The 24,740-nt window shown below is 39.7% G+C and overlaps 1 protein-coding gene across 1 annotated transcript in view; it reads left to right on the forward strand.

Moving 5' to 3' along the window:
* The first annotated feature begins 4,905 nt into the window (after positions 1 to 4,905).
* The window catches only part of alox12 (arachidonate 12-lipoxygenase), a 37,583-nt gene continuing 17,748 nt past the window's right edge, over positions 4,906 to 24,740 (forward strand). Inside the window, exons 1-7 of the mRNA XM_073475352.1 lie at positions 4,906 to 5,088; positions 16,252 to 16,398; positions 18,812 to 19,013; positions 19,633 to 19,714; positions 21,790 to 21,912; positions 22,151 to 22,257; positions 24,341 to 24,513. Coding sequence (XP_073331453.1) covers positions 16,252 to 16,398; positions 18,812 to 19,013; positions 19,633 to 19,714; positions 21,790 to 21,912; positions 22,151 to 22,257; positions 24,341 to 24,513 — 834 coding nt within the window. The 5' untranslated portion in view covers positions 4,906 to 5,088. The remainder of the gene's footprint in view (positions 5,089 to 16,251; positions 16,399 to 18,811; positions 19,014 to 19,632; positions 19,715 to 21,789; positions 21,913 to 22,150; positions 22,258 to 24,340; positions 24,514 to 24,740) is intronic.

Here is a 24,740-nt window from a genome sequence, read left to right on the forward strand (position 1 = left end):
TGTGTATATATATGTGTACATATATATGTATAGATATACATATAAATATATGTGTATATATGTGTATATATATAATATGTATATATATATATATAGATATACATATATATGTATGTATACATACTACGAGTCAAAAGTTTGAACACACCTTCTCATTCAATGGTTTTTCTTTATTTTTATTATTTTCTACATTGTAGATCAATACTGAAGACATCTAAACATTGAAGGAACACATATGGAATTATGTTATCAGTTAATTTGAGTAATTTCTTGCCTTCTTGATGTGTTTGAGACCATCAGTTGTGTTGTGCAGTGCTAGGGTTGGTACACAGTTCAATAAAGTGAATAGCGCTATTCGACTACTGCTCTAATCCATATTATGGCAAGAACCACTCAGCTAAGTAAAGAGAAACGACAGTCCATCATTACTTTAAGACATGAAGGTCAGTCAATCCGGAAAACTTCAAGAACTTCGAATCTATCCTTAAGCGCAGTCGCAAAAACCATCAAACACATGATGAAACTGGCTCTCATGAGGACCGCCCCAGGAAAGGAAGACCAAGAGTTACCTCTGCTGCAGAGGATAAGCTCATTAGAGTTACAAGTCTCAGAAACCACAAATTAACAGCACCTCACATAAATGCTTCACAGAGTTCAAATAGCAGACACATCTCAACAGCAACTGTTCAGAGGAGACTGCGTGAATCAGGCCTTCATGGTCGAATTGCCGCAAAGAAGCCACTACTGAGGAAGAACAACAAGAAGAGACGTGCGTGGGCCAAGAAACACAAGGAATGGACATTAGACCAGTGGAAATCTGAACTTTGGTCTGATGAGGCCAAATAAGAGTGTCTTTGTGGGACACAGAAAAGGTGAGCGGATGGTTTCTACATGTGTGGTTCCCACCGTGAAGCATGGAGGAGGAGGTGTGATGGTGTCAGGTGCTTTGCTGGTGACACTGTTGCTGATTTATTCAAAATTCAAGGCACACTGAACCAGCATGGCTACCACAGCATTCTGCAGCGACGCGCCATCCCATCTGGTTTGTGCTTAGTGGGACCATCGTTTGTTTTTCAACAGGACAATGACCCAAGGGCGTAGAATTGGGTAGGGACGCTAGGGACACGTCCCTACCAATATTCAGCCGCTACTGTGTAGTCACTATCAATACAACCGCTGTCCGCAGTGTTTAGTCAATGATTATGGCACACAAAGGGTTAAATGTCGGTCTCTGCTAGAAGTCCCGCCTCTAACCTAAATACCGCTCCCTGATCGGCTGCCGGTTTCTCGCTAACTTACATGTGATTGGCTGTCCCCACTGTCACTCCTTCTGCTTGTAATACTACCTGCAACCTGCTAGTTGGACCGGAGGAGAGGCAGTGCATGTTATCTGCAACTGCGAGTGTAAGTTGTCAACATGTTCGGCATTTGTTCTTCCTGGGTCACGTCAGCTAGATGGATTTTAATATCAGTGGTGTCATTTACATTTGTGTTTGTGTCTGTTTGCGTGCGTGTACGTGTGTGCGTGCGTGTGTGCTATATAGGATTTGAAGGATGTCAAAGAAAAGAAAAGTGGATATAAGAGACTTCTTTAGGAGTCAAAGTGTAAGTTACTTCAAGGGTGTATAGGTAGAGGCTCAACAATACAGATATTGAATAAAAGAGAATATTTAATGCCAAAGAGATACACTTTTTTAAAGTTATTTTTAATTCTTATTTTCATGTATTTGTGTAGAAGAGAGCAACGGTTTAAAAACACAAATAAAGAAAATTCGTGGTGGAAATACAGTAAAACCTCAGATTCTAGATGATCATGTGATTTTATAATTATAAAATATAATTAATTAATATTAAGTAATCCTAATATTTAGTAAAAGCCTTTTTTGCTCAGGCAATAACTGTACCATCAAGCTCTATGATCATTGTATCCCTAATGTATCTGTTCATGTCATGCATCAACATATTTTTGTAAGGTGACAGACAGCAGAGAGGCTGGAGGAGATGGAGGAGGAGAGGCCAGAGAAGGTAGAGGAAGAGAGGCAGGAGGAGGTAGAGAAGGAGAGGCTGGAGCAGATGAAGGAAGAGAGGCAGGAGGAGGTAGAGAAGGAGAGGCAGGAGCAGATGAAGGAAGAGAGGCAGGAGGAGGTAGAGAAGGAGAGGCTGGAGGAGATGGAGGAGGAGAGGCCAGAGAAGGTAGAGGAAGAGGAGGATATTCGAGCACGTTTGTGTCCCCACCAATCTCAAAATCAAACCTACTCCCTTGCAATGACCCCAAACACACCTCTGCGTCAAATGACCTGGCCTCCACAATCACCAAACCTAAACCCTATTGAGATGGTTTGGAATGAGTTGGACCGCAGAGTGAAGGCCAAGCAGCCAACAAGTGCTCAGCACCTCTGGGAACTACCTCATGAATCTGACTGAGAGAATGCCAAGAGTTTGCAAAGCTGTCATCAAAGCAAAAGGTGGCTACTTTGAAGAATATAAAATATAAAACATGTATATATATATGTATATATATATATATATATATATATATATATATATATATATATATATATATATATATATATATATATATATATATTTACACTGATCAGGCATAACATTATGACCACCTGCCTAATATTGTGAAGGTTCCCCTTGTGCAGCCAAAAACAGCTCTGACCTGTCAAGACATGGACTTAAGACCTCTGAGGGTGTCCTGTGGTGTCTGGCACCAGGGAGTTTTATAGTGGATCCTCTGGGTCCTGTATGTTGGGGGCTGGGGCCTCCATGGATCAGACCTGCTCCAGCACGTCTTACAGATGCTCGATCAGATTGGGATCTGGGGAATTTGGAGGCCCGGTCAACACGTTGGGCCCTTTATTGTGCTCCTCGAGCTGTTCCTGAGCAGTGTTTGCAGTGTGTCAGGGCACATTGTCCTGCTGGGGGGTCACTGCCATCGGGTAGTGTTGTTGTGATGAGGGGGTGTACTTGGTCCACAACAGTGTTTGGATGGGTGGTGCGTGTCAAGTGGCATTCACATGAATGCCAGCGCCCAAGGTTTCCCAGCAGAACATTGCATTGTGATGAGATGATCAATGTTATTCACGTCACCTGTCAGTGGTTTTAATGTTGTGGCTGATCGGTGTATATATATCACAATGAGCACAGGCTCTACCCAGGGCTGCATCCTGAGCCCCTGTTGTTCACCCTGCTAACCCTTGACTGCACTGGCAGACTCAACACCAATCACATCATTAAGTTTGCTGACAACACTGTGGTGGATTTTGTCAGGGACAATGATGAGTCTGCATACAGGATGGAGTTGGAACAGCTAACAGCGTGGTGCACATCCCACAATCTCCCTCAATGTGAATAGAATGAAGAAGATGATGATTGACGTCAGGAGGACCAGCAGGCCTCATCACACGCCGCTGACCATAGATGGCTCCACTGTGGAGAGGGTAAGAAACATCCTGGGGGTGCAACTGGCTTACGACATGACTTCCATCATCAAGACCTCATCCAAGAAAGCCCAACAGCAAATCCACCCCCTCCAGAGACTCAATAAAGCAGGACTTCCCACTTCACACCTCACTACTGCATTGGTGGTAGTTCCCCTTCTTCCAGAGTGATTGCCAATTGACATAGGACCTGGTTGTGCCTCCAAGTGTAGAGGCCTTGAAACAGACGAGTTTTGCAGCCCGTGAGGATGTGCCTTAATGTTGCTGGAGTTTGGCTGAGAGCACATGAGGGATCTTCTCCAACCCAGTGGTTTAGGTTCTTGGGTGTGGGAATAACATTGTAGGTAGCACTATTGATGAAGCTGAGTCAGATTCCCTCCGTCTCCCAGAGATCCTTCCAGGTGAGCTTATGATGCTCCAGATTTTCCCAACTAGTCTATTGGTCCTGTTTGGACGGTGAGTCTGCCTTTGCGTATCTCTCTGCTGGACCTCATTCACCACCAGCTTTCTTCTCCAGGTGGATGTTGCCTTGTGCCATGTTGGTTGAATTTTCCAAACCCGCCTCTTCCCTGCTGCACCTGTCCTACAATGTCTCCATGCCTAGGAGCAGATTTTGCTTGCTGCACTGCCTCAGACAGGGTCTACTTCCTCCCAGTTGCAAGCAGCAGCTACTATGATCTTGAAACTCAGTCAGGGCATGACTCAGTCAGAGCATGATTCAGTCAGAGCATGCTATCCAGCCTCACTTTGATGCACTTGGACTCTTCAGTGAGGCTAAACACCAGCAGTTCTAGAGCACCGTGTCCACACAAGCCAATACTGCTGAGGCAACGTGGGAGTCCAAGCCACCTGTTGATGTAAAAAGATCAGAATGCTGTTTGTTGATTTCAGCTCAGCATTTAATACGATGAAGCGAAACACACCAATACCAAACATACCAAACATGAAGCTGATTGGAAAATTTAACGAAGAGTGAGAACTGGAGTCTCTGGTGAGTGTGTAGTTCACAGACAAGTAATGTTTTTTCAGGTTTCCTCTGGCTTCCTTCCTCACTCTCTTAATCTCTCACGGAAGTTAAAGTGTCAAGTGACCAAATGAAAATACAACACACAGTAAGTTGAGATATTTGTGGGTACTTTTTATGCTAACGTGTCTTGGAAGCAAAGATCATGTTTTAAATATCTATGGTGCATGTGGTGCTATAGTGTGGCCTTACTACCGCCTACTTCTTTAGATTGTGTCTTGATGATTCTTGATTGTTTTGCAGCTGTTGCTGGCTTGCTGCTCAGCCCAGATATTGACCCAATTCCCCCCCCCCCTCCTCTCTCTCTACAGGTTACACTGCACAAAGGAATGATTGAGTGAGTGGGAGGGAGAAAGTCAGTAGAGCTCTGTTGTAACACTGAGGCAGAGACCGTGAAAGAAACTGCCATCAGAGAAAAAGAGGAAGGTTTTTTGCATTTTTAAATACCAGGTGATTGTTGACCTTACAGGCTGTTAGGACTTTTAACACACGGTACAGAGAGGGGAGGAGGGAAAAAAAAGGGAAGCGACAGAAGACAAACAGAGCTGGGGGAAATATTCAGGAAAAGAAGAGGAGGAAACTGATACTGAACTGTGAACACACTTCTGGACTAAAGTAAGAGGTATTTTTGTTGTTTCTTAGCTGACTTTGATTACTTTGAATAAGCTCTAACATGCATATGCTGCATCAACAGGTAAAATTAGGTAACATTCAGCCAATGTGGGTAACATTTTGTTCCAGTATTCAAATTTGAGTATTTCCATACTTTTGAATATGCGTTTAAACTCATAATAGTTCATGTTTTTCTTAAAAAACGTACTTTAACTTTATTCAAAAATGTTTTTGAAATCCTAATATTCCAGTCACCTGCTTTCTTGTCAAGTGTGTAAAGCTATTCATCATATTGTTATGGTGCAGATAAGCATGGTTGTATTGCAAGAAGTCAACAATGTTACTAGAACGACTTTTCCTGACTAATGAGCAGGGTGTGCAGCGACACTGGACTGAAATTCCATAGTGTTGGAATCTGCTCAGTGGATCTGTTTGATCTCACCACAGTCTGTTGCAGTCTTTTGCTGTCACTGCTGTATAGAAACACACAGGTTTCACTGTTTAAAAGGAGAAAACATGGCTATTACACAGTCTTAGTACTGTTTTGTTACACATCTTGTAGACATCTGAATACACTACACAGACTTGTTTTTGTGTGTGTGTGTGTGTGTGTTTTGTTTCAGTGAGTGATGTTAAGATAAATGCATTTAACTGTGTTGAAGTTAATTTAAGTCTTCTGTTTCTACTCAGCAACCTACTAATACTCATTGCTAACAACTAATAGTTTTAACATTAATATTCATATTGGTTTGGAAAGTGAACAGCCTTCTTTGAGGTACACACTGAACATTTTCAATGATTAAGACATATACTTTGAATGTAAATAAAGTGCCAGAGTGCACTTCTACAGAGGTCCGGGCTGAGACCCAATGTCCTCAAATCCTAGAAACACCCTAGCAAAACCCAATTAAGTTGATCAGTTTGAAACATTAAATGTCTTATTTTTTTTCACACATTTTTTTTACACACACAAATATATATATGTGTGTGTGTGTGTGTGTTCATATGTATGAAACTGTAATAAATATCTCTTTAGTTATCTTAGTAACATTAAACTCAAATCAGCATGAATGGTCTTCACGTCCAATTTCAGATGTATTTAATATATAAATGTTAATGTGGCAAGCCAGGAAATAATCATCTCAACTTCCTCATTATGATGTAACCAGCACTGAACCACGTCTGTGTTGTAACCCTAATTCTTCAGTAGATTTTCAATACGGTTGCATTGGATGTACTAAAAACTAAATGTTTTGATGTTGGTGATGGAAAGCACTGTCACCTCATTCAAAAATCCTCCATAGGTGTTCAGTTGGATTCCGATGCATTGACTGCGACGGTCATAGCGTATGAATCACATCATTTTCGACCACCAAAACAGTTGCACGCTGGAGCCTTGCTTTATCTTTCCACCGGTATTCAGCAAAATGTATATTATATAGGGAAATTGCATTGTTTAAGTAGAATATCAATTAAGGCCAATTATTATTAGCCAGTGAGTTTGAAGATCTTGATTGCTTTGTACTGACACAGTGTATATTCCAAAATAAAAAAATATGATGAATAATCTGCTGTTTTAACTGTACTTAAAAGCAGACTTGGAGGCTACAAGGTACATACACAATGCACAAAGAATGCGAGGAGAACGGGAGTCAATAGGGGCCCTAAGGCAAATTTTTTGCCCAGTACCCCCAACAGGTTAATATGAAGACACTTTGAGGTCAAGGTTTTCAGAAAATGCATCCAGCATTTAGGATGAAAGTGAGGAGTTCTACTTGTAAATGTAAGTAATGTAATGGAAGAAGGAAGGAAGAAAGCCCCCCCAAAAAAACAAACAAACAACAACAACAAATAAACAAGCAACAACACTAAAAACAATTAAAAATGAACACAAGCCCAGTCAGTTATAACACTCAGAAAGAAAGTGGTTACTCTTCCTTTTCTTTAACAGGAATTCCTCCATCTTATGTAAAGATGACATATTGCCTTAATCTGGAATTTTGGTCATTATAAAACTACGAATTTGAAGAATGACAAAAAAGTGAGATGAAGATATTTCATTATTGGACTGAATTTGATGAAATGACATTAGACTATTTCCTTGCACTAGATCATTGACAATCTTAATCCCTTTATGGTACCCCAGTCCCATTCACACTGCCCTTTCAGTGCAGCAATCATGCGCCGATTCTCCGCAATTGCTGTCTGTGTGAAAGTTACATATGCGGAGAGGGGGGACAGTTTCGCTGCGGCTCTGATCCCCAGCAGAGGAGAGATGGCATCTGTGTGAATGGAAAAGCCGGAGGCGCAGATCAGGAGTGTGTCGGTCTGATGGTGTTCACAGTCTGACAGCTAAACAGATCCTTCACTCATCAAATGAAAGAGAAATGTCCCACAAAGCAACGTTACAGGACCAAACAACAGCTTGGTTCAGTGTGAACAAACAAAGGCGGAGAAATGGCGAGCTGTGCAACAATTCTGGCGTATTTGCCCAGTTTCTAAAATAAAATGTTTGGTAGTGCAAGTCCTCCAGAATTTTTAGGCAAAGCAGTACAGTGAGTCTCAATCTCACTTTCCTCCCTCTCCATATGAATCTCGCTAAAATTCTATCAATTTCTTTTCCTATTTTCTAATCTATATAAAGTGGTATCATCTGTATTATATAAAGAATATGTGGTAATATATTTATTTTAATTAGGCTAATCCTACCCATCCAAAAAATAGGAAGATTAGCCCAGTGTTCCAAGTCTGCTATCATCGCTTTTAAAAGAGGGTTCATATTTCATTAATACAATTCACATACACTGGCAGAGACATTTATGCCCAGATACCATTGAGAGATAGCGTGAAAGGAAATTTTTTTAAGACAATATCTCCGTATGAGCCAAGAGGCATCATTACAGATTTTTCCGGGTTTATCTTATAGCCTGAAAACCAACTAAAATGTTGTATATCCCTCCAGGATAGCAGGTGGAGAGATTACTAGGCTTGATACAAATAATATGTCATCTTCATACAATGGAATTTTGTAAGTATTTTTGTATATATACCTATACCTATATATGTATCTACCTTAAATATCATCATTAGCTCTTATAGCTTCTGCAAGAAGAGAAAATCCTGTGAACGTATTACATTTACAATAAACCTTGCCCTTGGTGCAGAGTACAGCAGTTGTATCCATTTAATAAACCCAAACTTGTTAAGCACTGTAAATAAGTAATTCAATTAAATTCGGTTGAATGCTTTTACAGCATCGAGAGAGATAACCAGATTTTTTGATGAGGTAATTTAAGCTTGATGTATGATGTATATTAGATGCCTCATATTGTGACTAGACATTCTTTGCCTGATAAAGCCTGTTTGATCTGACTTGACAAGGTCAGGGATTATTTTTTTCAATTTGTTTTGCAAGAATTTTTGAGAGGATTTTACTGTCAACATTAATGAGGCTGACAGGTCTGTAAGCGCTACTTTGATTAGGTGATTTGCCTTTTTTATGTATCAAAACAATATCTGCCGTAGTTAAAGTTTGAGGAAGCCTTTGTTTTTGGAAAGAGTCAATATACAATTTTGTTAAAAGACCAGATATTGTTGCCCGAAACTTCTGGGCCATATCCATCCAGTTCTGCCGCTTTCCCACTTTGTAAAGAATTAATAGTTTCTAGAACCTCTGTTTCCAATGAGGTTTTGCATAGACTATCTCTATATTCCTGATTAACATATGGTAATTTAAGTTTGTTGAAAAATGTTTTTACTTTTTCCATATCTTTACAGCATTCACTTGTATATAATTTCTTGTAATAACCGTGCATGATATCAGACAAGTCTTCATTTTTGTGATGCAGTTCTCCTTCATCATTCCTAAGTTGTGATATTAAGTTTGTGTTTCCTCTTGTCTTAACAAGCTGTGCCAGTAATTTCCCTGGTTTCAAATATCCTGTTTTGCAAAGAATAATGCTTTCTCAGTTTTTTTCTTAAGGAGTTGACTGTAGCTTCCACCTGTCTACATAGAGCCTTGATGCCATAGATGGGTCAGCATCTTCTCTATCATTGGCTTGAATATAAATATCTAATTGCTCTTTAAGATAGGTGCAGAAGACATCATTACTCAACAGAGATGGATTCAGTCGCCAATGCCCCTTTGTGGGGTCTCTTTATGGAGGGGAAATGTAATAAATATAGGTGAATGGTCGCTTACTGTGCAAGAGCCAGTTGTATAATTCTCTGTTCCAATCCAATATTGCCCTTAGAAGTCAGGAAGTAATCAATTCTTCGCCTTTGGCCAAAACTTTGGCCTTGTCGGATAAGTTGTGAAGCTTGATAATAACCACCTGAGGCATCTCATTTCTTTGTCTTCCGAACCTGCAATGGCCAATTTTAATTATGCCTCATTTGGTTTCCATTCCCATGAATGAAGGAAGCCATGATTCAAAGAAGCACACTGGATCCTTACCTTCCGTCTTCTCACCTAATCCATGAATTCTATGACTATTCCTGCATCCGCGTCCATCCATGTCAGTCAGTTTTACATTGAGCTGCTCAGTGTTCTTTTCCACAGCTGTTAATAAGGTTTTGCAAATTATCCCAACCCATTTAACCGAGGTTTCTACTCAAAAATAAACACAATTGTTTTTGCTCCAAGTCAAGTAAAAGATCTAAGACGTTTTCTGTGCACAAAAAAACTCATTTCTATCAGATTTTCAGAACAAATTTGCTCAAATCTGTTAGTAGCAGCATGACCATTGCTCAGGTGTGCCTTGGGCAAGTCACAATGAAAGACCATTCTAAATTGTGGCATTTTACATTTTACCAAATAAAACAGTTTCTATCTCAAAATAAACCTGAATAGTGTCGAACTGATATAGCTAATCTACTTGGCTCACTGCAGCATACAGGAGGGGACACGTATTGTAGTATTCCTATTTTGTGACACCGTTGAATAATTTGTACTTCCACTTACTGGGTATAAGTAAAAATGACATTATATTAAAGGAACTTGGGGCAGGATTTGTGAAAACATAAACATGCATTTTAAGTTTTTTAATGCTAATGGGTGATGAAGCGTTCAAAACCAAAAAGAATGAGCCCACCCACATATCTCTCCATTGCCTTGAACAGGCTGTGTGCTGCATAATGTACTGCAATTCGGGCGCGAATTTCCCGCGCAGTCCTGCGGACGTGACGTCAGATGACGCTGAATGCGCGTCCTTGGATACGGGAAGAAGACAAGCGTGGTGGACCCAAACTAGTGTTAGTAACGGATTCTGCTACAGCCAGTAGTCCACTAAAAAATCATACTCAGAGGAAAACAAAGGTTTTATCAGCGGCATATTGTGAGTCGAAATGAAATTACGACCAAAGCCGGGCTGGCACCTGAATATACATCGGATACGCGTTCGACTCATGGAGGCAGCTTCAACTTGATTTGGGACTGAAAACAGATGCTGACATGGCTCATTTACTAGTAACCAGGTAAGAAAACATTCCAGGTCATGTTTAGAGCTTGATTTGAAAATCATATGAGATCACAGAGGACTCGGAGTGACCTAACGTGCAAAGTAGCGTTAGCTGCAAACATGTAACTTAGTCCACCGCTGTGTAACACTGAATAGTTACAGACTGCGCATTTTCCACGGTACTTTAGTCTGAAACTGGATAGTTAGAAATATGTTCCCCCGCCTTTCCGAAACCCCGCTGTTCCGAAAATAGACTTCAATTCTTCGTAATGACAGGGTTTCCCATTTTTTCTAAAGACCCCGCTATACCGAAAAGGCTATTGGGGAAACCCTAACCCTAACCCTAACCCTATTGGGAAGTAATTTGAAGTTGAAAGTCGGAACAGCGGTGTTTCGGAGTGGGGGTGTTTCAGAATGGAGGGGTTTCGCAATGGAGGTGTTTCGGAATGGAAGGCTGTCCCCGTCCCCCAATATGCCGTCTTTGCTTTCGCCTGTGCCTGTCAGACTGCATCAACCAGAACGGTAAATCGCTGCGCTTGTGTGTCGCTACACACAGCGAGCCAGCTTCCCGGCTGCTTTGTGTGTGTAGGGGATAAGGCATCAGCTGCACTGCTGTGAAGAGTTCATGCGTGCCCCCGCGCCAGCTCAGCTGATGGCTGCAGTTACCCTAACAGCCGCAACGGCCGTCGTGTCACTATTGAGTCTTATTTCTTGATCCTGACCCAAGTTCCTTTAATACTATCCAAACACTCCTTTTAATCTGAAGGCCAGAGGCCTGAATCAGAAGTCTTAAACCCATAAATTCATCTTGATTTAGGGCGCCACATTTTTTTTCCACCCTCAGAGTTGATTAATTTGGTCAATTTATCCATGCACTTTGGATTGTTATTACATTCACAAACAAATTCACATCAATATAGATTGTTGGGCTTGGGGTGTTTGTGGTGGATCAATCACCCAGCTTCTCCAGTCTGCATGTCAAAGGTCCTTACCGAACCCCAAATTGCTCCTGATGGCTGTTCCAATGGTGTGTGAGTTTTTTTCTAAATAGGTGAGCACAGAAATATTGTGGGGCACTGGATAGAAGCGCTCTATTGTTCTCGATGAGCAGGTATGAATCATGCATGGCAATGTCTGCCATCAATGTATGAATGTACTGTATGTGTGAATAGTAGAATGTGACGTGTTGTAAAGCACTCTGAGTAGTCTGTAGCCTATATTTAACCACACCATATACCTACAACTTGTAAGATATCTCATGACAAAAGTTGCTTTAAGTGCTACAGTATTGTGAACAAGTGGAAATGACATTAAGGCAAGTAATGTCTCATGCTGCGAACAACAGGTCTTAGTCACATCCTGTTACAGGTATGTCTACACTTATCTGTTGTTTCATCATCTCATTTGCATCAGTGTGGTTCACACATTTGGTTACTCTGGAAATAATATTCAAATTATCACCAGGAAATAACATTCACATCAGCACATCAGTGCCCTCACAGAATGTGTGACAGCTACAACTATTAATCTTCTGAAGAAGAGTTTGACTCATATGACATGCTGGACAATGTAATAGCTCATGCAATAGCTTGAAAGGCGTTTCTTACTAAAGAGTCATATCATCTAAACTAAACATTATTTTTTGTGGTTGTGGTGGTTTGGTTGTTTGTTTCAAAAAACATCTAAGCCATGTGAACCCATACATAACTGAATTGGCAAACCCTGTGTTAGACGGGAGGGGTTAAGCTCAGGTAAAGACAACTTATAGAGAATGGTCAATACTGAGTGATAAGGCCTGTCTCCCTGTCTGCTTTCGAGTTTATCTCAAATCTCCAACCACAAGCTGAACTAAAGGGTAGTATTTCTCCATCAAGGTTCTGTTTGTTACCTTCTAGTTTTAGGGAAGTTAGTGGTGCCTTTCTCACAACTCAAGGAAAACAGCATATGTCCTTCCTTTGAATAAAGATGGCAACAAAACTAATATAAATAATTATCATTTCGTTTCTAAATTGTGTTGCTTGGCTAAGATTTTACAATCTTTAGTAAATAATTAGGTCAGGTCCTAGCTCTCTTTATTTTCCTTACTCACCCTCTATCAGTCTGGCTTTTTGCCAAAACACAGCATCATTTATTCAACATCCCTGGTTTTAAATTACATTTCACTAGCCCTAGATAGCAAAATGTCTTGTGCTGCAATGTTTCTTTTTCAAAAGCATTCAACACTGTTGACCATTTGTTACTTTTCAGTAAACTCTCCTGTATTGACATTGATTCTGTCAGTTATCAATGGTTTGAAAACTACCCCACTAATATATATATAACAGTGTGTAAGAATGTGATGTTTACTCTGATATTTTAACTATAAGTAAAGGTGTTCCTCAAATTTCATCTTTACACAGATGACACAGTTTTATATTGTAATACAACTTATGTACAATCAGCCATTAAATGTCTCCAATTTTCAATTCGTGTACCCCAACTCAAACTGCACAACCAGAAATTAGTACTAAATTCAGAGACGTTCCATAGGAAAAACCTTAAATGTTTCTCTGTATCATTGAGTAACCGAGGGAGGCTTCTCCTGGATCCACTGGAACAGAATACATTGCCTTGCTAGAAGCAAAAGTTTACACAATCAGCTGTCCAGTGGATAAAGAGAGCCATTCCTTAGGTATACTCAGAAAAGACAATACTGGATCTAATGTAACTGATCTGTGAAAAATTAAGCTAAGCACCTTAGCTATATTTTTCCAATATCTGGAAATTAATGAACATTGACAAATACAGTGGTCGTAGGTCCCTACTTCTTTTTTACAATTCACACAAAGGGGGGAAATCTGAGGGTTAATTTTATGTAAAAAGTGAGGAGTGCACTGCACTCTGTGTAAAATTCTATATTGACTCTCTCGGAGTCTATTACATGTAAATATTTTTTTAGCAGATACAAAAGCATCTGACCACGCCTCTGCGTTTACTCAACCTCTAAGTCCTTTTCCCATAGCTCCCTGGCTCTATCAGCATTAACAGACTTACAAGAGGTTAATTTTCCTTAAAAAAGAGAACTGAATTTTTTTACATTACAGGCAGTTAAATTAAAATTAGGAAGGAAGCTCTCAATAGGACTTAAAATTGGTGGATCATTTGGGAACGTAAAGGCATGATTTTACAAAATGTCTCACTTGGAGAAAAAACGAAAAAATGGTTATGTGGTATTTTGTACTTATTCTGAATAATTTCAAATGACATGAAATTACCATATTTAAGTAAATCAGAAACAAATCTTAGTTCCTTTGAATACCAGTCATCAAAAATACTCATTCCTATGCCTGGAGGGAAAGCTTTATTCTTAATTAAAGGTTGAATCCCGAATGAAAAATCTCTGCGGCCAATATGTTTAGAGATATCCCGCCAAATTCTAAGTGTGCTAACCATGATAGGGTTGTTTTTAAACTCTGCTGGAAGTTCTCCGATGTCAGTTGAAATAAGACTGAAAAGAGAGAGAGGGTCACAACACCATACATCTACAGGTGGCTCTCCTTGATGTAAAAAGTATTTAAGCCAACTTGATATTATTCGGGCATGGCAGGCCCAATTGTAATAAAGAAAATTAGGAAGTGCTTGACCCCCTCTGTCTATTGGCAACTGTAAAGTCTTCATCTTTCTTTCCACACCATATGAATTTTGACAGAAATCCTTCAATATCTAAAATGATTCTCCTATTGATCTTAAGTGGCAGCATTTGCATAGGGTATGATATCCTGGGAAGTACATTCATCTTGATCAAACTAATTCTGCCCATTCAAGACAGCAGGAGATCAAACCACCTATGAAGATCATTTCTGACTGATATCAAAGTTTCTTTAAAATTTAGTTTATTTGGTGTATCTCCGGCCCTGTCGAGGACTGATCTTGAAACGAAAATATAATCAATTCTAGAAAAAGAGTGATGGGGACGTGAAAAAAATGTAAAATCCTTCTCTTGTGGATTAGTGATTTTCCATATGTCAAATAGGCCAAGGTCTGAGCAAAGGTCCAGCGTCGCCTTTGCCATTTTTGAGAGAGGTTGGGACTTAGATGGACTGCAGTCTATTTCAGGAGCCAGACCGCAGTTAAAATCCCCTCTAAGTAACACATAAAGCGGCAGGCTGAGGAAATATTAGCCAGTAACTTGGGATAAAATGAGCTGTCAAAAGTATTGGGCACATAAACACTTGCTATTAGAATTTGTTCTCCATATAAGAACTCAGTGATTATAACAAATCTTCCTTCTGTATCATGGATGACTTTATCAAGTGTAAAAGCAAGATGTTTGTGGATAAGTATTGCTACCCCTCTACTTTTTGAGTTGAAAGAAGAATAATATATTTGGCCCACCCAATCACGCTTTAATTCTAAATGTTCCTGTAAGGTGACTGTCTGTAAGGTCTCCTGTAACAGCGCCACTTGTACCTTGTCTTTTTTGAGCATGGAAAGTATTTTGCGTCTCTTAACGGCATGGTTAATTCCTTTGACATTCAGTGTTATGACTCTTGTGTTACTCATTAAATGGCTGTTTGATCAGATAACTAATAAAGAATGATCCAGATAAAGAGATTAATGACCCATTATAACTAATAGAGTGCAATACAGTATTATTTGGCCCATGAACGAGGTGAACTGTGCTGGTATGAACATTCCCATCTTCTACTGATGGGAAAACAACTAGAACTTTCTTCATATTCAGAAAGCAAGGTAAGCATAAAGATAAAATGATAAAGTAAGAGATATGAACAATCAAAAACAAAAAAACCCCCAAAAAGCTTCCCACTGGGTAGTACTGTAGGAGCACGTGCTGCTAAAAGGAGTTTCCACTTCAGGAGAAAGAAAAACAAAAAAAAACCTCCGTATCCCACCCCCGCTCCCACAACATGATGGTATTACCTGTCTGTTATCTTTCTGGCCACCTGTCAGCATAAAGCCTCTACTGCTATTATCAACCACAGGATATGCCCGTCATTAATTGTTAGCATATTAGAGTGAGCATAAAAAGGGGTGACTATATCACACTACAGATCTTGACATCTTATGTTGAGGTGCTCTCTCAAGACAGAATAGCTGATATGAGGCAAACAAACTCAGATGAGACAAGACGAAAGTTACAAATTGAAAGCGACTCCCGTCCTGTGTTGAGAAAGTCTTCTGCATCTTTTCGTGTTTCAAACTTGTGCTCGCCAACCACTGGCATATATTTTGGGACTGTTCAGTGATAAAACCCTTTTTGGTAGAGGTTCACAGAGCACTCAAAAACATACTTAACACTGACTTGCCCTTGGAATTTACTGTATTATTCCTAGGAAATGTTGACCTTCTGACAAAGTATGCTGATAAATATGATATTTTGGTATCAGCCTGCAGCTATAACCAGGCGCTGGTTACTTCCTGAACTGCCCACAATGCAAGAATGGATTTATATGGTGAATAACATTTATGTCATGGAACAGAAACTTTGCTTGTATCAAACAAAGAAGAGTTTAAACTGACTTTGTATGCATATTTGACTTTTTATATGAACTGCTGTCCCAATAAATAAAAAAAAAGTGATATGTAACACATTTTACCTATTGACAGCTGCAGTCCACGAGCATCTGTCGTTGCCTTAAAGTTCCCAAATGTTGTCCACTGAACCCTTGGTTATAAGCATGCTGTGTGTATGTGTTCTTATCCTTAGATGGAAGTCTACACTGTAACAGTAGCAACTGGGACATCAGAGTATTCAGGCACCAACAACTACATTTTTGTGACCCTGGTGGGGGAGAAAGGAGAGAGTGAACGCACCCTTCTGGACAACCCTGGACTGGACTTCTGTCGAGGAGCAGTAAGTGTGTGTGTAATGGTGATTTAAACTGGGGTTCAAACTACATAATCTGACACACACACATTTCATCCTAATGTTTACCAGTGAAGAATCTGCTATTTGTTCAGTTGTATATCCAATCTGAAGACGTATGTTATCATGAAATGCAAAGCCTTTTTGCACTGGATCTGATTTTGTCATTCTAGCATTATTTGACACCCTAATGTCAGGCCACACCAAAGGGTGGTTCAATCAGGACTTTTGGGGGCAATCTCCGTTTGCTGGAAGCAGTATAGGCCGATACCGATTACTTATCAAAAATGTTTCTTTACTTTATTGTCATATAGTTGTTATTTTTTAATGGCATAATAAAATCACCATAGAAATTTAAAAGGAAAGTGAATAATTATATTTATTTTACATTGACTTAAAGAAAAAGGTTTAAAACCAAATAAAAAGTTATTTCTAAACTGTAAAAAGAGATTAAAGAAAAATTAAATAGGAAACTGGGAAAAAATCTGCATCTCGTTCTAAGTTGTCTCAGTCTTGGTCCTGAGGTCCTTGTGCCCTGAAGCCACTGCTTGTGTCTAGTCACTTAAATCTCTGACAGAAGTTTGGTAAAATATACAATGATGTAAAGCATCTGTAACTCCAAACGCAAACTGGAGCCAATCTCAGCTGACATTGGGCGAGTGGTGGGGTACACACTAGAGTCACCAGTTCATCACAGGGCTGACATGTAGAGACAAACAATCATTCACACTCACATTTGCACATATGTGAGTATGTAAACCAAGTGGGCACTAAAAATCCATATTGATATTGACAGGAGGAGAGCTAGTGAGCTGTTAGCAGCCAGTAAGCAGCAGGGTCCTGCGGTGTGTGTAGCTGTGGCATTTTAACAGCACATAGAGAAACTATCTTGTGTGTTTATCTGATCGGCTCTTCTGATCGGGCTTTATAGAGACACTGATCAAACTTTCCACAACATATATGTCGGCTGATAACAATCGGTGTCTGATCAATCGGGGCACCCTTACAGCCACCTTGCGATCACCTTGTACGTTGACAAGTTTGGCAGAAAATCCTCTTACTAGAAATACATTTTTCTCCATGATAGACACCTTCAATAAATTGTCAATCAGACAATTTCAAGACCAATTCAGGACCAGAATCCTTGTTTATTAACCGTCCCTTCCAAAAAATATAAGAAGTAGCAAACTCTGAAGGTGAATCTCTCAATTTACAGGTCACTCTGCCAACCCTCATCTTTGGTCATGAGCTATTTAATGCCTTCTTGATGTGTTTGAGACCATCAGTTGTGTTGTGCAGAGCTAGGGTTGGTACACAGTTCAATAAAGTGAATAGCGCCATTCGACTACTGCTCTAATCCATATTATGGCAAGAACCACTCAGCTAAGTAAAGAGAAATGACAGTCCATCATTACTTTAAGACATGAAAGTCAGTCAATCTGGAAAACTTCAAGAACTTTGAATGTATCCTCAAGTGCAGTCGCGAAAACCATCAAACACATGATGAAACTGGCTCTCATGAGGACCACCCCAGGAAAGGAAGACCAAGAGTTACCTCTGCTGCAGAGGATAAGTTCATTAGAGTTACAAGACTCAGAGACTGCTGAGGATTTGAATTTCTGACAAGAGAAACTTGAGCGGGACTCTCCTTCTTCCAGGCTACAAAGAAGATGGATTTTTGTAGCCTGGATTGTGGGTGGTGCTGATGATGAATTATTGTTTGGCTGAGATTAAGCTCAGTCTGCAGATGAACTTCATGATGTCTAGTGATGGTGGGCAACCTTTATTTATGATATCATCTTCAGTGCGGTTTTCTGAATAAACCAGTATATTTTTATGGGCCAGTCAGGCCTCCTAAGAAGAGTAGTGATGACTATAGGGTTTATAGTGGGCGTAGGAAGATGCAAGGACATTTCTGGAGGCGAGCCACTCTCAAAATTGGATGGAGGGTGTTTCACCGGTGTAGAGCTGGATGACTTTGGGCTGAGTAGAAAAAGGAAAGGAAATCGCGCCACAGTTTCAGCTACACATGTAATACAATGAGACCTGTAATTAATAATAAGTCTATAATATAGAAAGAGAAATTAACCACTACAGTACATTAGGTGGTGAGGAGGTAGTTCGAAATGTACAAGGAGATATGGTGGAGTTATGGTTGGGGAAGGAGGATCGAAAGGTGAGTGAAACTAGGGTGATGCCGAGAGGGATTTACTGGGCCCTGCTGTTTTCTATGGGGAAAGACTGAGCAGGCTGGAGGGTGCAGAGACTGTACAATAAAAGTGAGGATGATGGTGTGACAGGAGGAAGTTGTCAATAAAATGAATTGTGTATGGACATTTGTGGTTGTTGAGCTGCAATGATTTTTTCACTTTCTTTTTCTCCATCCCCCCATCTCCATCAGGTAGATCAGTACAAGGTTACTAGCCCTTCACCATTAGGCTCCCTGCTACTGGTCAGACTGGAGAAACAGAAGTACTGGGTGGAAGATAACTGGTTCTGTCGCTATGTGACAGTGGAACATCCAGGTGAAGGCAAAGTGCTGACTTTCCCTTGTTACCGCTGGCTGATCGGAGACACCAAGGTGGAGATAAGAGAGGGAACAGGTAGGAAAGATTCCATTCAGAATTTACCCCTAATGGTAAGCTGTAAAGGTACTGCCATGTCAGCAAGGCAGCCAACTCAGCAGCTGCATAAATGGAGTTTGCAACAGTTTGCATTTAAAATGTCTTGTGATAGCCACGCCTCAAGCATTGGGTTCTTCTTTTGTACTGGCACAAGGCCAGTAGCATTCGATTCCTGGTGTGTGGACTGATCAGTCTTTTGGCTGTTATAATCGTGTGGGACACTTAAATGAGACTCAGGAACTTCTGAGCTTCATCATCACTGCCCATCAATATGCGATCTCTGGAAACCACATTTGTGCAGATGTAAATGCAGAAGAACGCATTGTGATCTGAAAATCAGTTTTGAAATGGATTAGTAGTGGATTAGTTCGCACAGCAGTTGAAAGAAAGCTACAGTTTCAATGTCACAGACATGAATAGAAAAGTGACATTACATTAAAATAACAATAACTTATTTTGTGGGCAGGGGCCCTTCACTTCTACTCATCTCTGTGGGCCCCCTTTCTCAAACCTTGGGCCAGCAGGCATCAGCCCATGTAGGTCTTATCTGTTACTAAAGGTCGACTTTCCTATCTCTCTCTTCTACCTACATCTGTAGCGGAGACACTGAGGACCGACACCTCACCTCAGCTGCTGGCACACAGGAAGACAGAGCTGCAGGAGAGACAGAAGACTTACAGGTCCAACACACATAACAACACACAGATGCAGCTTCACTAACCTGAGTGGTTGTGTTAAAGATTTCTATTAGTACTATTCCCCTTTCACACTAACATCTGTCTTTTGTCTTATATTTGAATGGGTACAATCGACATACAAATCTAATTTTCTCCCCTTTACAGGTGTGATGCTATGCTAGCTGTTGAAGTTAGGCTGCTGACTTGTTAATACTTCTCCATCCATCTCTCTTCAAGCAATGTTCAAACATTGCTCAGTTGCCTATTTCTACCGCGACGCGTGCAGTTCTTGGCAAAAATAGAACACTGCATGTATAAAAATAGATAGTCATACCGATATCATACCAGCGTTTCACTACAGTTTTATTGTTTTTAATGTCTGTACTGTATGTGTAGAATGTGTCACAGACATGAATAGAATACACCCAACAGGTGAGGGGCAGTTTATATTTCTCTCACTTTAACTTTTCTTTCACTTTCTCTCCCTCCCTCCCTCTCTTTCCCCCTCGAGCTTTCTCGATCATTCAAAGGGGATACAGGAAAATCACGTCATCATATTAATTGATAATTATCAAAGGCAAACTCTATGTAATGGTACGGCAGGCAGGAGCTGTGCTGCAGTAGCAGGATATGTGAACACAAACATTGTTGAAACTTGTTGAAAAAATCTACATATACAGGGAAGAGTGACCAATTTAAAAGCCCTCACTCCTGGAAGTGAAATCCTCTGGATTATGACTTTGGGCAGTAGTGTAACAGGTGTTGGGGTAATTACTCAAAAGGAGTAATGTGTAATACATTACTTACTTTTTAGGTTACTTTTTTAAAAAAACCTTTATTTTAATTTATACTTCCAGTAGAAAGGTATTTGTCACACTTTTCATTCCATTACTTTTGCGTTACTCCTCAACATCACCTGATATGCATTGTCACATAATTGCCAGTTAACAAAACAATTTTAAAACCTACATGTCTACATATCAGCACAAATCCCTCTCCTAAGAAGAAAATACACAAGATCTTACCCAACTGGTCTAGGCAGATTGCCGATTTGACCATTGAGTCCGGTTCTGCTCAAGGTTTCTGCCTGTTAAAGGCACTTTTTTCTGCCACTGTTGCCAAACTCAGCTTGGGTCTCTGTAAATAAATTTATTAAAGGGTATAGTCTAGACCTGCTCAATTTGGAAAGTGTCATGAGATGACTTTTGTTGTGAATTGGTGCTATACAAATAAAGATTGACTGACTGACTAGACTGACTGACTGGCTGACAGACTGATTGATTGATTGATTGATCAATTGATTGATTATTGATTTGTTGATTGATTGATTGATTATTGATTGATTGATTGATTGATTGATTATTGATTGATTGATTATTGATTGATTGATTGATTGATTGATTGATTGATTGATTGATTGATTGGTTGGTTGATTGATTGATTATTGATTGATTGATTGATTGATTGATTGATTGATTGATTGATTGATTATTGATTGACTGATTATTGATTGATTGGTTGATTGATTGATTGATTGATTGATTGATTGATTGATTGATTGATTGATTATTGATTGACTATTGACTATTGTCCTCAGGGCTTTTCTCCCTCTCTTCTGTCAGCCAACACACTTTAAACTTCAGCCATATGAACAATTTATGTAACGCAAGTAACAACATAATTGTTTTGACTAGGAACAGTACTGTGTTACAGATAAATGTAATGTGACTACAGAAATCCCCAACACTGGGTGTAACTGAGAAACTGGGCTCGCTTATCCTCATAAGACTGTGATGTTTATTGCAACTTCGGCATTATCGGCTGCTTTCCCTTCGTCACACCTCTCCACTTGCTAATTGGAGCAGCTCCAGTCTCCTTGGCACAGTAGCCTCTTTAAAATGAACTGAATTGAATCGAAAGGAAGCTACATCAGAGCAAAAGTTCTGCATTTTTAAATAAATAAACTGGAACCCTAACCTTTGCCGATCTGAACTGTGTCTCAAAAATAATACACGACTGTGACTTTTATAAACCCTTTCCCCTTAATTTGTATCATACTGTGTGTTAATGTCTTTCAGATGGGTAACGTGGGCTCCAGGGATTCCCAAATGTATTGACGCTAAAACAGAAGCAGATTTACCCCAAGACGTCCGCTTTGACAATGAGAAGAGGAGCGACTTCGAACATTCCTTACACTATGCGTAGGTGGTGCACACACACACACATGCACACACATACACAAATAACAAATAGTCAATTGAAAATTGCTTCTTGATAACCAACACAAGTCTTAATACTAAAATGAATGGGTGAACTTGTGGAGGCTGTTTTTTTGTTCCCCACATGAAAGTTTAGTTCCTACAATGTACTGTATTATACTTGTATCCCCACAACATTATGATGAACATCAAGTACGTATGCATCCTTCCCTCTCATTAGCTTGCTGGAATTGTCTCTGAAGAAACTGGCCATCAGGTTCGGGAAGTCCTGGAATGACCTGGATGATTTTAAACGGATCTTCTGGAAGCTACGAAGTCCCATAGCTGGTGGGTTAATACACATGTATGTGATATTGCTTAGTTGGTGTTGTTACTGGGACATCATAATTAATGTTGGTCCAAGACCATCAATGAAACTGACCAATCACAGTTTTGTAATGTCATAGCTTAGCGACTGGTGGAAAAAGACCGGAAAAATACACGCATGGGAGAAATGTTCCTTTTAAACACCTTTAAATGTTTTGAAAGGTTCCATTGTAACTTCTTCCTAAACCTAACCAGACAACGACAGAAAAGAAATGCAAAATAATACGTGAACTTAGTATAAAAATAATAAGTCAACAGTATAACAATATGTTCCAAGCAGGGTACAAACTCCAGTCTCCCAAGTGAGAGTCCTACACTGCGATTCAACTTTAATTTGAAACCTTTAATCCTATTCATATTCACTTATTGAGTTATTATAGACTAAATTCTTAATAATTGCAATTTTAACATATGTTTGTATTTTATTATGACACAATTAATGCATATGTAAAAAGGAAACACACATCTCAGCATGTTTTTATTCAGCTATTGTACATCCCTTTATAGAGGAAGGCCTGTTTTGTTGAATACCGGATAGAAGAGGTTCTAAAGTAGAGTTCTTCTATCTATAAACAATATATCTGCTTTTTTTGTGAAGGGTATTTATGTGATTATATGACCTTTCAAACGATTGTGGTGGCATATGTTTTTGAATGTAGAGAAACTTGATCATCCGAGTGGGTTAATTAGAGTTACAAATTTTGATCTAATCCTCTGAAAGTAACCTGCTCCAGGTTAGCTATGTAGCATGAGATACCATGGTATTCTTGTTTGGTTAAAGTGAAGGCCTCAGTATGATTCAAAGGAAGGGTTTATTGCGAGTCACTTGGTATCTGACAATTTGTGTAACTTTATGAAAAGACGATTTGACAAATATGACCTCTTTATGTAGTGACTAGTTAGGGTGGTGGAAGTGTGAAATTTGACAGGGTTTGTACTTCTCTCTCAAGCTCCCTTTTCATTCTTCACACAGCTGTTTGCATCACTTTTTGCATGAAAGACCAGGTGCAATACTGTAAATGCCTTCAAGGACAAGGACTATCCAAAGAGCGCACTGATATCCTCTTGAGCCTTTAGACAGCCTATTTTTTTAGAATATCAAGGCCTTTATATACAAGGCTAAAAAGCCTATGTTACACCCAAACTTTGCTGGCTAAAGTAATCTTTCTTGATAGCTGTTGCCAGAATGGATAAAAACAGTTTCCCAAAGCATATGGGAACAAGATTGTTCGAGAGCCATCTCTGCAACCAATAAAGAGCTGAGGTTCTGATCTACTTCTGGACAAGCTTTTGTCAAAAGCCTCTGTTACACAATGTGTTCTCCCAAAGAGGGTATCTATCGTGGCTCTTTTACAAGCTGCAGTATGAGTCATATACCCCCATATACACAGGACTAAAAAGCCCCTAACACCCACTACTGTCTGGCTGTTGTCTTGAATGTCAAAAGGAACAAGGGGGCATTCACTCCCACGGGACTGCAGTAGTCACAGGTGTTTATCACCTCTGTCTTTGTTCAAGCAGCTCGAACAGACATCATTCAGTCGGTACTGAGTTTAAAAGAAAGACTGACATAAAAGATGTTGACAAAATAACCACTGTTAACGTAGTCAGTGACTTGTTTGTCACTAACTGAGCCCTGTCAGCTGCCTGATCAGAACTGCACATGTGCAACTCTCAACAGAGAGGTGAAAGAAGCGAGAGCAAGTACAATTTTTGAGTTACTTCTACCTATTTTCATTTTCTGCTACTTTATACTTCCATTCCAGTACATTTTGGAGCAAAATATTGTACTTTTAGTCCACTACGTTTATTTGATAAGTAGTTACTAGTTACTTTGCAGTGCACATGATGCATCAGAACCATCACACAAGTAGCACTTTTTAAATTTATTTATTTTACAGGCAAGTCGCCTTTTAAAAAAAGACACCATTTCCTATATTTGCAAAAACCCACAGTATACAGTATATACAGTATGTATAACTCTACTTTGATGCAGAAGCCCCCAGAGTCAATTAGTCACCCAGTATGTGTGTGTTTGTATCAGAGTACTGTATGGAGCATTGGAGGGAAGACTGGTTCTTTGGCTACCAGTGTATGAATGGCTCTAACCCGAGGATGATCCAGAGGTGCAAGAAGCTGCCAGAGAAATTTCCTGTCACCCCAAACATGGTGCAGAGCTCCATGGCTCCAAGGACCAACCTGGACAAAGAACTCAAGGTGAATGAATGCTCTACATCTGTCTGTACAATTTAGGTTTTAATATCAATCAATCAATCAATCAATTTATTATTTAGAGTGCAAAATCACCATGGTACATGGTCTCAATACACTTTACAATAAAATCAAGTACAATAATAACAGACAATAAAACAATATTAAAACACCACAGGAAAATGATAAAACAGTTAAGAATTAGTTTAAACCAAAATATTGAGTAAAAAGGT

The sequence above is a fragment of the Pagrus major genome, chromosome 10, assembly GCF_040436345.1.
Source record: "Pagrus major chromosome 10, Pma_NU_1.0".
Taxonomy (NCBI): Eukaryota; Metazoa; Chordata; class Actinopteri; order Spariformes; family Sparidae; genus Pagrus; species Pagrus major.